Here is a 13,245-nt window from a genome sequence, read left to right on the forward strand (position 1 = left end):
AGGATTGATGTCCCTGATGGTCTGAGCACCCCAAACACCCCAGGAACCCCCATCAGGGTTGGGAACTGGGTGATGCCCCCTCCAGGACAATAATGCAGCACCCCAAACCTCCTTTAGAGCTCGGGGGGCACCTCCCAAACCCTACCCAGCCCCACAGGGACACCCCTGGATTGCTGTCCCCAAGGGTCTGTACACCCCAAATCCCACAGGGACCCCCTGGATTGGTGTCCCCAGGATCCTGCACACTCCAAACCCCACAAGAACCATCCCAGGTGATGCTCCTGAGGTTCTGAGCACCCCAAACACCCCAGGGACCCCTCTGGATTGCTGTCCATGAAGGTCTGAGCACCCCAAACCCCACAGAGACCCTTCTGGGTTGGTTTCCTCAGGATCCTGAGCACCCCAAAGCCCCCAGGGACCCCCTCAGGGTTGGGAACCGGGTGAAGCCCTCCCCAAACCCCCCTCCCAGGGCAAGGGCAGCACCCCAAACCCTCCTTTAGAGCTGTGGGGGGACCTCCCAAACCCTATCCAGCCCTAGGAGCCCCCCTGGGTTGATGTCCCCAGGGTCCTGAACACCCCAAATCCCTCAGAGACCCCTCTGGGTGGGTGTCCATAGGGTCCTGTGCACCCCAAACCCCACAGGGACTACCCCAGGTGATGTCCCTGAAGGTCTGTGCACCCCAAACCCCACTGGGGTGATGTCCCTTAAGGTCTGAGCACCCCAAAACCACCAGAACTGATGTCCCCAGGGTCCTGTGTGCCCCAAACTCCCCAGGGACCCCTCTGGGTTGGTTTCCTCAGGCTCCTGAGCACCCTAAACCTCCTCAGGGTTGATGTCCCCAGGGTCCTGTGCACCCCAAACCCCCCCAGGGTTGGTGTCCTTGAGGTTCTGAGCACCCCAAACCCCACAGGGACCCCCCTGGGTTGGTGTCCCCAGGATCCTGTGCACCCCAAACCCCACCAGGATCATCCCAGCTGACGTCCCAGACGGTCTGAGCACCCCAAATCCCTCTGGGCTGATGTCCCCAGGATTCTGTGCACCCCAAACCCCACCAGGATCATCCCAGCTGACGTTTCTGAGGGTCTGAGCACCCCAAATCCCTCTGGGCTGATGTCCCCAGGATCCTGTGCACCCCAAACCCCACCAGGACCATCCCAGCTGATGTCCCAGACGGTCTGAGCACCCCAAATTCCTCTGGGCTGATGCCCCCAGGATCCTGTGCACCCCAAACCCCACCAGGATCATCCCAGCTGACGTTTCTGAGGGTCTGAGCACCCCAAACCCCACTGGGGTGATGTCCTTGAAGGTCTGAGTGCCCCAAAACCATCAGGACTGATGTCCCCAGGGTCCTGTGTGCCCCAAACTCCCCAGGGACCCCTCTGGGTTGGTTTCCTCAGGCTCCTGAGCACCCCAAACCTCCTCAGGGTTGATGTCCTTGACGTTCTGAGCACCCCAAACCCCACAGGGACCCCCCTGGGTTGGTGTCACCAGGATTCTGTGCACCCCAAACCCCACCAAGATCATCCCAGCTGACGTTTCTGAGGGTCTGAGCACCCCAAATCCCTCTGGGCTGATGTCCCCAGGATCCTGTGCACCCCAAACCCTACCAGGATCATCCCAGCTGATGTTTCTGAGGGTCTGAGCACCCCAAATCCCTCTGGGCTGATGTCCCAGGATTCTGTGCACCCCAAACCCCACCAGGACCATCCCAGCTGACGTTTCTGAGGGTCTGAGCACCCCAAACCCCCCAGGGACCCCCCTCAGGGTTGGGAACCGGGTGAAGCCCTCCCCTCCCAGGGCAAGGGCAGCACCCCAACCCCTCCCCAGCCCCCCCCAGACCCCATCCCGTGCACTTGGGGGGGGATGGGGGGCTTCCCAAATTTGGGGTGGGAGCGGGAAAGGGGGCTCTGTGTGTGTTTTTGTGTGTGTGTGTGTGTGCGAATCCCTTCCCCCCCCTTCACATGACGGAGCAGCTTTTCGCTTTTTCCTTCTTGAAGGTGGAGGAGATGAGCTCGGAGCGGCTGGGGAGGTGCAGGAGGCGCTTGGAGAGGCCGCGCCCGGGGCTGCGGGGAGGCTGCGGGGCGGCGCTGCTCAGGCACAGCCCGGACGCGGCGCGGAAGATGCTGTGCACGCTCTTCTCCGAGGTGAAGGCCGAACACTCCAGGTAACCCTCGGCTCCCAACTGCCGGGCGGCCGCGCAGCCCTAAAAGCGGGGAGTCAAGGTAGGGGACGGTAGGTCAAGGTCATTGGGATATCCCAAAGTGAGTCCCAAAGCCATTGAGACAGCCCCAAAGTGATTGGGGTATCCCAAAAATTGGGATCGAGCGAATTCATTGGGATATCCCAAATCCACTGAGACAGATCAAAGTCATTGGGGTATCCCAAACTGAGCCCCAAACCCATTGAGACAGCCCCAAAGTCATTGGGGTATCCCAAAAATCGGGATAGATTGAAGTCATTGGGATATCCCAAAAATCGGGATAGATCAAAGTCATTGGGATATCCCAAATCCACTGGGACAGCCCCAAACCCACCGGGATATCCCAAACTGAGCCCCAAACCCATCGGGACAGCCCCGAAGTCATTGAGGTATCCCAAAAATCGGGACAGATGGAAGTCAATGGGATATCCCAAATCCACCGGGACAAAGTCATGGAGGTATCCCAAAAATCGGGACAGATCAAAGTCATTGGGATATCCCAAAAATCGGGATAGATCAAAGTCATTGGGATATCCCAAATCCACTGGGACAGCCCCAAACCCACCGGGATATCCCAAAGTGAGTCCCAAACCCATTGAGACAGCCCCAAAGTCATTGGGATATCCCAAAAATCAGGATAGATCGAAGTCAATGGGATATCCCAAATCCACTGGGACAAAGTCATTGGGGTATCCCAAAAATCGGGATAGATCAAAGTCATTGGGATATCCCAAAAATCGGGATAGATCAAAGTCATTGGGATATCCCAAATCCACTGGGACAGCCCCAAACCCACCGGGATATCCCAAAGTGAGTCCCAAACCCATTGAGACAGCCCCAAAGTCATTGGGATATCCCAAAAATCAGGATAGATCGAAGTCAATGGGATATCCCAAATCCACTGGGACAAAGTCATTGGGGTATCCCAAAAATCGGGATCGATCAAAGTCATGGAGGTATCCCAAAACTCGGGACAGATCGAAGTCATTGGGATATCCCAAATGCACCGAGATATCCCAAATCCATCGGGACAGCCCCAAAGTCATTGGGATATCCCAAAAATCAGGATAGATTGAAGTCAATGGGATATCCCAAATCCACTGGGACAGCCCCAAACCCACCGGGATATCCCAAAGTGAGTCCCAAACCCATTGAGACAGCCCCAAAGTCATTGGGGTATCCCAAAAATCGGGATAGATCAAAGTCATTGGGATAGCCCAAATCCACTGGGACAAAGTCATTGGGGTATCCCAAAAATCGGGATAGATCGAAGTAATTGGGATATCCCAAAAATTGGGACAGATCAAAGTCATTGGGGTATCCCAAAAATCGGGACAGATCGAAGTCATTGGGGTAACCCAAAAATTGGGATCAATCGAAGTCATTGGGATATCCCAAATCCACTGGGACAGCCCCAAACCCACCGGGATATCCCAAACTGAGCCCCAAACCCATTGAGACAGCCCCAAAGTCATTGGGGTATCCCAAAACTCGGGACAGATCGAAGTCATTGGGATATCCCAAAAATCGGGATAGATCAAAGTCATTGGGATATCCCAAATCCACTGGGACCGATCAAATTCATTGGGGTATCCCAAACTGAGCCCCAAACCCATTGAGACAGCCCCAAAGTCATTGGGGTATCCCAAAAATCGGGACAGATCGAAGTCAATGGGATATCCCAAATCCACTGGGACAGATCGAAGTCATTGGGGTATCCCAAAAATCGGGACAGATCAAAGTCATTGGGGTATCCCAAAAACTGGGATAGATTGAAGTCATTGAGGTATCCCAAAAACTGGGATAGATCGAAGTCATTAAGGTATCCCAAAAATCGGGACAGATTGAAGTCATTGGGATATCCCAAATCCACTGGGACAAAGTCATTGGGGTATCCCAAAAATCGGGACAGATCGAAGTCATTGGGATATCCCAAATCCACTGAGACAGATCAAAGTCATTGGGATATCCCAAAAATCGGGACAGATCAAAGTCATTGGGATATCCCAAAAATCGGGACAGATCAAAGTCACCGGGATATCCCAAAAATCGGGACAGATCGAAGTCATTGGGATATCCTAAACTGAGCCACAAATCCACCAGGATACCCCAAATCCACTGGTACAGCCCCAAACCCATCAGGACAGCCCAAACCAACTGGGACAATCCCAAACACACCTGGATATCCCAAACTGAGCCCCAAACCCATCGGGACAGCACAAAGTGAGCCCCACAAACACCAGGAGAACCCAATCTGAGCCCTGTGCAAACACAGGGACACCTCAAACCCACCAGGATATCCCAAACCCACCCCCACAAACACTGGGACAGGCCAAAGTCTTTGGGATATCCCAAAATGAGCCCCACAAACATTGGGACAGCCGAAAGTGAGCCCCAAAAACATCGGGACAGCCCAAACTAAGCCCTACAAATCCACTGGGACAGCCCAAAGTCATTGGGATATCCCAAAGTGAGCCCCACAAACACCAGGACACCCCAAAATCATTGGGATATCCCAAATCCATCGGGACAGCCCCAAACACACCTGGATATCCTAAACTGAGCCCCAAAGCCACTGTGATATCCCAAAGTGAGCCCCACAAACCCATGGGGACAACTCAAACCCACCAGGACAGCCCAAAGTCATTGGGATATCTCAAACTGAGCCCCAAACCCACCGGGACAGCCCAAACTGAGCCCCAAACACGTTGGGATATCCCAAAGCGAGCCCCAAAGCCATGGGGGGCACAACAAACACACCAGGCACATCACAGACACCGGGACACCCCAAACTGAGCCCTGTGCAAACACCGGGATCCCCCCACAAACCCACCCCCATGTCAGACTACTGGGACACCCCAAAAATCACCCCCAAAAACAACAGGATCCCCCAAAACCATATCAGACCACCGGGACACCCCAAAAATCATCCCCGAAACCACCAAGACCACCCCAAACTGAGCCCTGCGCAAACACCAGGATCCCCCCCCCAAACCAGACCACTGGGACACCCCAATCCCACCACCCACAGCCATCGGGGTCCCCCCAAACCCTCGGGGCCCCCCCAGACCTGCTCGTAGGAGATGGGCGCCTGTTTCTGGTGCGAGAGCTCCAGCAGCGTGCTCAGGTCTGTCCTCAGGTCCGTCTTGCAGCCGATGAGCAGCACGCGGGTGTTGGGGCAATAATCCAGGATTTCTGTCTTCCACTGAGGGGGCAGGGCACCTCTCAGGGACAGGGCACACCCCAAAAGCCTCGCCCTGTCACCTCCATGGGGGTGGTGTCTCCATGTGCCAGCCTTGACCCCACAGAGATACCCACAGGAACCCCCCAAACCCCACAGAGATACCCACAGGAACCCCCCAAACCCCACAGAGATACCCACAGGAACCCCCCAAACCCCACAGGAACCCCCCAAACCCCACAGGAACCCCCCAAACCCCACAGAGATAACCACAGGAACCCCCCAAACCCCACAGAGATACCCACAGGAACCCCCAAACCCCACAGAGATAACCACAGGAACCCCCAAACCCCACAGAGATACCCACAGGAACCCCCAAACCCCACAGGAACCCCCCAAATCCCACAGAGATACCCACAGGAACCCCCCAAACCCCACAGAGATAACCACAGGAACCCCCCAAACCCCAGAGATACCCACAGGAACCCCCCCAAACCCCACAGAGATACCCACAGGAACCCCCCAAACCCCACAGAGATACCCACAGGAACCCCCCAAATCCCACAGAGATACCCACAGGAACCCCCCTGACCTCACAGAGATACCCACAGGAACCCCCCAAATCCCACAGAGATACCCACAGCAACCCCCCAGACCCCACAGAGATACCCACAGGAACCCCCCAAACCCCACAGAGATAACCACAGGAACCCCCCAGACCCCACAGAGATCCCCACAGGAACCCCCCAGACCCCCCAGAGATACCCACAGGAACCCCCCAGACCCCACAGAGATACCCACAGGAACCCCCAAATCCCACAGAGATACCTACAGGAACCCCCAAACCCCACAGAGATCCCCACAGGAACCCCCCAAACCCCACAGAGATACCCACAGGAACCCCCCAAACCCCACAGGAACCCCCCAAACCCCACAGAGATAACCACAGGAACCCCCCAAACCCCACAGAGATACCCACAGGAACCCCCCAAATCCCACAGAGATCCCCACAGGAACCCCCCAAACCCCACAGAGATACCTACAGGAACCCCCCAAATCCCACAGAGATAACCACAGGAACACCCAAACCCCACAGAGATACCCACAGGAACCCCCCAAACCCCACAGAGATACCCACAGGAACCCCCCAAATCCCACAGAGATAACCACAGGAACCCCCAAACCCCACAGAGATACCTACAGGAACCCCCCAAACCCCACAGAGATACCTACAGGAACCCCCCAAACCCCACAGAGATACCTACAGGAACCCCCCAAACCCCACAGGAACCCCCCAAACCCCACAGAGATAACCACAGGAACCCCCAAACCCCACAGAGATACCCACAGAAACCCCCAAACCCCACAGAGATACCCACAGAAACCCCCAAACCCCACAGAGATACCCACAGGAACCCCCCAAACCCCACAGAGATACCCACAGGAACCCCCCAAATCCCACAGAGATACCCACAGGAACCCCCCAAACCCCACAGAGATAACCACAGGAACCCCCCAAACCCCAGAGATACCCACAGGAACCCCCCCAAACCCCACAGAGATACCCACAGGAACCCCCCAAACCCCACAGAGATACCCACAGCAACCCCCCAGACCCCCCAGAGATACCCACAGGAACCCCCCAGACCCCACAGAGATACCCACAGGAACCCCCAAATCCCACAGAGATACCCACAGGAACCCCCCAAACCCCACAGAGATCCCCACAGGAACCCCCCAAACCCCACCGAGATACCCACAGGAACCCCCCAAACCCCACAGAGATACCCACAGGAACCCCCCAAACCCCACAGAGATACCCACAGCAACCCCCCAGACCCCCCAGAGATACCCACAGGAACCCCCAAATCCCACAGAGATACCTACAGGAACCCCCAAACCCCACAGAGATACCCACAGGAACCCCCCAAACCCCACAGGAACCCCCCAAACCCCACAGAGATAACCACAGGAACCCCCCAAACCCCACAGAGATACCCACAGCAACCCCCCAGACCCCACAGAGATACCCACAGGAACCCCCCAGACCCCACAGAGATACCTACAGGAACCCCCCAAACCCCACAGAGATACCCACAGCAACCCCCCAAACCCCAGAGAAACCCACAGGAACCCCCCAAATAACACAGAGATACCCACAGGAACCCCCAAACCCCACAGAGACACCTACAGGAACCCCCCAAACCCCACAGAGATAACCACAGGAATCCCCCAAACCCCACAGAGATACCCACAGGAACCCCCCAAACCCCACAGAGATACCCACAGGAACCCCCCAAACCCCACAGGAACCCCCCAAACCCCACAGGAACCCCCCAAACCCCACAGAGATACCCACAGGAACCCCCCAAACCCCACAGAGATACCCACAGGAACCCCCCAAATCCCACAGAGATACCCACAGGAACCCCCCAAATCCCACAGAGATAACCACAGGAACCCCCCAGACCCCACAGAGATCCCCACAGGAACCCCCAAACCCCACAGAGATCCCCACAGGAACCCCCCAAATCCCACAGAGATACCTACAGGAACCCCCAGAACCCACACAGATACCCCCAGGAAGCCCCCAAAGATACCCACAGGCACCCCCCAAACCCCACAGAGATACCCACAGGAACCCCCCAAACCCCACAGGAACCCCCCAAATCCCACAGAGATACCCACAGGAATCCCCAAACCCCACAGGAACCCCCCTGACCCCACAGAGGTACCCACAGGACATTGTCCTCACATCCCTGAACCCCCCAAACCCCACAGGGACCCCTCGGGCTGGTGTCCCCACATTTGTGAGCCCCCAAACCCCTCAGCATCAGTGCCCCTGCATCTCTGAGACCCCCAAACCCCACAGGGACCCCCCTGCATGGGTGTCCCCACAACTCTGAACCCCTAAACCCCACAGAGTCAGTGGTCTGTGTCTGTGAGCCCCCCAAACCCCACGAGGACCCCTCAGGCTGGTGTCCCCACATCCCTGAGCCCCCAGATCTCACAGGGACCCCTCGGGCTGGTGTCCCCACATCTCAGAGCCCCCCAAACCTCTCAGCATCAGTGTCCCCTCATCTCTGAGCCCCCCAAACCCCACAGGGACCTCTCAGACCAGTGTCCCCACATTTGTCAGCCCCCCAAACCCCACAGCATCAGTGTCCCTGCATCTCTGAGCCCCCAAACCCCTCAGGGTCAGTGTCCCCGCATCCCTGAGCCCCCCCAAACCCCACAGCATCAGTGTCCCCACATCCCTGAGCCCCCAAACCCCTCAGGGTCAGTGTCCCCACATCCCTGAGCCCCCCCAAACCCCTCAGGGTCAGTGTCCCCACATCCCTGAGCCCCCAAACCCCTCAGGGTCAGTGTCCCCACATCCCTGAGCCCCCCCAAACCCCTCAGGGTCAGTGTCCCCACATCCCTGAGCCCCCAAACCCCACAGCATCAGTGTCCCCACATCCCTGAGCCCCCAAACCCCACAGCATCAGTGTCCCCACATCCCTGAGCCCCCAAACCCCTCAGGGTCAGTGTCCCCACATCCCTGAGCCCCCCAAACCCCTCAGGGTCAGTGTCCCCACATTTGTGAGCCCCCCAAACCCCTCAGGGTCAGTGTCCCCACATCCCTGAGCCCCCAAACCCCTCAGGGTCAGTGTCCCCACATCCCTGAGCCCCCTCCCCACCTTCTTGGTGGCGCTGTCGAGGGTCTCGGGCCGGCTGACATCGAAGCAGAGCAGGACGGCGTCCGAGTCGCTGTAGCACAGGGGCCGCACGTTGTCATAGTAGGGGGAGCCTGGGGAAAAGGGGGGGACACCGATCAGCCCCCCCAGCCCCGGGACACGGGAAAGGGGGGCTGGGAAAGGGACAGAGCCCCCCCCGTCCGAAATGGGGTGGGGGTAAGGGTATAGAGAGCCCCAAAGGGACAGAGCCCCCAAAAAGAGACACAGCACATCCAAAAGGGACAGAGCACCGTTCCTGCCCAGCTCTAGGCACCCCCAAAAAGGACAGAGGCCCCCAAAAGAGACAGACCTCCATCCGAAATGGGGTGGGGGTAAGAGTATAGAGAGCCCCAAAGGGACAGAGACCCCCCCAAAAGAGACAGAGATCCCCCAAAAAGACAGAGATCCCCCAAAATGGACACAGCACCATTCCTGCCTAGGGTGGAGGCACAGCTCTAGCGACCCCAAAAGGGACAGAGCACCCCAAAAGAGACAAAGATCCCCCTAAAAGAGGCAGAAACCCCCGTCCGGACTGGGTGGGGGCACGGGTATAGAAACCCCAAAAGGGACAGAGCCCCCCAAAAGGGACAGAGCCCCCCAAAAAGACACACAGCACACCCAAAAGGGACAGAGCACCGTTCCTGCCCAGGGTGGGGACACAGCTCTAGGCACCCCCAAAAAGGGACAGAGTCCCTAAAACAGCAACAGTCCCTCCATCTGAAATGGGGTGGGGGCACAGGTATAGAGACCCCAAAAGGGACACAGCTCCCCAAAATGCACAGAGCACCCCCGAAAAAGACACAGTTCCCCAAAAGGGACAGACAGACACACAGCTCTAGAGCCCCCCAAAAGGGACACAGCCCCTGAAACAGACACAGTTCCCGAAAAGGGACAGACAGACACACAGCTCTAGAGTCCCCCAGGAGGGACAAAGTCCCCCAAAACAGACACAGCTCCCCAAAAGGCACGGAGCCCCCAAGAAAAGACAGAGCTCCCCAAAGGGGACAAACGGACACACAGCTCTAGAGCCCCCCCAAAAGGGACTGAATTCCCCAAAAGGGACAGACAGACACACAGCTCCAGAGCCCCCCCAAAACAGACACAGCCTGATTCCTACGCACAGTGAGGACACAGCTCTAGAGCCCCCCAAAAGGGACACAGCCCCTAAAACAGACACAGCTCCCCAAAAGGGACAGAGCCCCCCCAAAATAGACACAGCCTGATTCCTACCCACAGTGAGGACACAGCTCTAGAGACCCCAAAAGGCACAGAGCCCCCCAAAACGGACACAGCTCCCCAAAAGGCATAGAGCCCCCAAGAAAAGACACAGCTCCCCAAAAGGGACAGACAGCTCTAGAGCCCCCCAAAAGGGACACAGCCCCCCCAAAATAGACACAGCCGGATTCCTACCTACGGTGAGGACACAGCTCTAGAGACCCCAGAAGAGACAGAGCTCCCCAAAAGGCACAGAGCCCCCCAAAAGGCACAGACGGAGACACAGCTCTAGAGCCTCCCAAAAGGGACACAGCCCCTAAAACAGACACAGCTCCCCAAAAGGGACAGAGCCCCCCAAAATAGACACAGCCTGATTCCTACCCGCAGTGAGGACACAGCTCTAGAGACCCCAAAAAGGGACAGAGCCCCTAAAACAGGCACAGCCCCATTCCTGCTTGGGGTGGGGGGCACAGCTCCAGAGCCCCTAAAAGGGACTGATCCCCCCAAAAGAGACAGACGGACACACAGCTCTAGAGCCCCCCAAGACGGACAGACCCCAATCCTGCCCACGGTGAGGACACAGCTCTAGAGACCCCAAAAGGCACAGAGCCCCCCAAAACGGACACAGCTCCCCAAAAGGGACAGAGACCCCAAGAAAAGACACAGCTCCCCAAAAGGGACAGACAGCTTTAGAGCCCCCCAAAATAGACACAGCCTGATTCCTACCCACAGTGAGGACACAGCTCTAGAGACCCCAGAAGAGACAGAGCTCCCCAAAAGGCACAGAGCCCCCCAAAACGGACACACGGACACACAGCTTTAGAGCCCCCCAAAAGGGACACAGCCCCTAAAACAGACACAGCACCCCAAAAGGGACAGAGCCCCCCCAAAACGGACACAGCTCCCCAAAAGAGACAGACGGACACACAGCTCTAGAGACCCCAAAACAAACACAGCTCCCCTCCTGCTCAGGGTCGTGGTCCGCAGCTCTAGAGAACCCCAAGAAGGACACAGAGGCACAGCTCCAGAGGCCCCCAAAAGGGACAGAGCCCCCCAAAAGGGGCACAGCTCCGGAACCCCCCCCCAAATCGCCACCTCCGTCCCCGCAACCCCATGCGCGTCGCATCGCGCCTTGGCCAGGCAGCGGGAAATGGAGCCCGCGCTGTTTATGTAACAACCCCCCCGCCCCCCCTCCCATTTTGGGGAGCACCGAGGGGGTCTCGGGGTAGCGGGGGAGCCAGAGGAGGGGGTGTCACACGCTGTCACCCCCCCCCCTCCCCGGGATCCCCGGGGACATGGAGCCGCCAGCATCGCACCGGGGACTGCGGGGATCGCGGTGCGGGAATGGCGGGGGGGGGGGGTTAATGGGGTGGGGGGCTCTGGGATGTCTCCCCCCACACACCCCCCCCAGCCCCCCCAAAAGGCCTCGGAGGGGTTTGGCAGCCCAGACGCTCCGTGCACGGAATAGCAAAGAGGCTGCGCCAGCGCATCGCCATGGCAACCGGGGACCGGCGGGGACCCCCCCTCCACACCGGGGGGGACACTGCAGCACCGGGCAGGGCTGCCCCGACCCCCCCCCGCCAAATATTGGGGGTGCCCAGGGACGCGGAACAGCGGGCTGTCCCCATAAATCCGCCCCATTCACAGGCAGAACTCCACCCGGGGGGGGGGCTCAGCGGAGTGGGGACCCCCACCAAAAAAGGGGTTCAGCTTCCTGGGACCCCCCCCCCCAATTCCTGACCCCCCTGTGACCGTGGGGTGGGTCCCTGGGGAGCGCCTGCACCCCCAAACCCACGGGTATGACCCTAAACCTGAACCCCCCCCCCCCCCAAGTGCGGGCACCAAGCGCCCTCCGCAGCCGCAGGGACCCCAAAACACCCCCGGCCCCCCAAAACACCCCCGAGACCCCAACAAGGCCACCAAAGTCCCTCCCCTCCCACGCTGCAGGTCCCCAAAACACCCTCGGGATGCCAAAACACCCCCACTGCAGGGACCCCCCGCTCACTGCAGCATCCCAACCGCGACCCCCCAAAAGCCCAAAGCACCTTCCCCGATCAGGGCCGGGGCAGCCCCCGCCGCACTCCCCCGGTAGCGGAGCCCCCGCCAGCCCCCCAAACATGCACCGTGCGCGTCTCCCCCCGGTACCGGAGGTGTCCCAGAGGCTCAGTTCCACCCGCTGCTCCTCGCTGGCCAGACACGCCGTGTAGTTCTCAAACACGGTGGGCACGTACGTCTGCAACGGCACCGAGAGCGTCAGCGCCCCGCTCGGTCCCGCTTTACCGGCGCCCGCTGCCCGGTTCCCCGGTGCCGTTCTGGGCTCACCTCAGGGTAGCAATCCTTGGCCAGCACCTGCAGCATGGCCGTCTTGCCGCACTGCACGTCACCCACCAGCACCAGCTTGCACCGGGCCGGGGCGGCCGGTGCCGGCCTCCGCTCCCGCATGGCGGCGGCGCGCACGCGACCCCCGCGCTCGCACCCACCCACCGCCCTGCGCCCCGCCGCCGCAGCGCCCTTATATACCCCGCCGCCCGCAGGGCCCGCCCACGGCGGCTCCCACCCGCCAATCAGCGCGGGGAATCCCGGAGCGCCTGCCAATAGCGAGGAGGCAGAGCGGGAGGGACACGCCCCGTGAGCGCGCTCTTGGCCGCCAGGGGGCGCCCGCGCGGGTCAGGGCGGAAGTGCCGCGGAGGCCCCGCCCCCTCAGCGGCCGTTGCCGGGAGACCGGAGGGACGCGCGGGCCGGGCCGGGACCGGGGCCGGTACCGGGGGGACCCCAAATTGGGGAAGGGGGGGGGGGGGGAGACCCCATTGGAAGGGGTGGTGGGTGCTGGGGGAGCGTGGGAGGGAGATAGGGATGAGCTAGGAGGCTCTGGAAGTGGGGATGGGCAGAGGGAAATGGGCCCTGGGGCCTGGGGAAGGAGGTGGGGACAGGT

The 13,245-nt window shown here is 59.4% G+C and overlaps 1 protein-coding gene across 1 annotated transcript; it reads right to left on the minus strand.

Annotated features, from left to right (window-relative positions):
• Positions 1–986: 986 nt before the first annotated feature.
• LOC134431183 (rho-related GTP-binding protein Rho6) lies at positions 987–12,791 on the minus strand. The gene is made up of 5 exons (XM_063179171.1): positions 12,636–12,791; positions 12,459–12,546; positions 9,063–9,172; positions 5,272–5,406; positions 987–2,204 (listed from the first exon to the last, which is right to left on the minus strand). The coding sequence occupies exons 1-5, from the start codon at positions 12,753–12,755 to the stop codon at positions 1,959–1,961; spliced, it is 699 nt and encodes a 232-aa protein (XP_063035241.1). The 5' UTR covers positions 12,756–12,791; the 3' UTR covers positions 987–1,958.
• Between the last annotated feature and the right edge of the window lie 454 nt (positions 12,792–13,245).

Source organism: Melospiza melodia, chromosome 31, assembly GCF_035770615.1.
Source record: "Melospiza melodia melodia isolate bMelMel2 chromosome 31, bMelMel2.pri, whole genome shotgun sequence".
NCBI classification, from domain to species: domain Eukaryota; kingdom Metazoa; phylum Chordata; class Aves; order Passeriformes; family Passerellidae; genus Melospiza; species Melospiza melodia.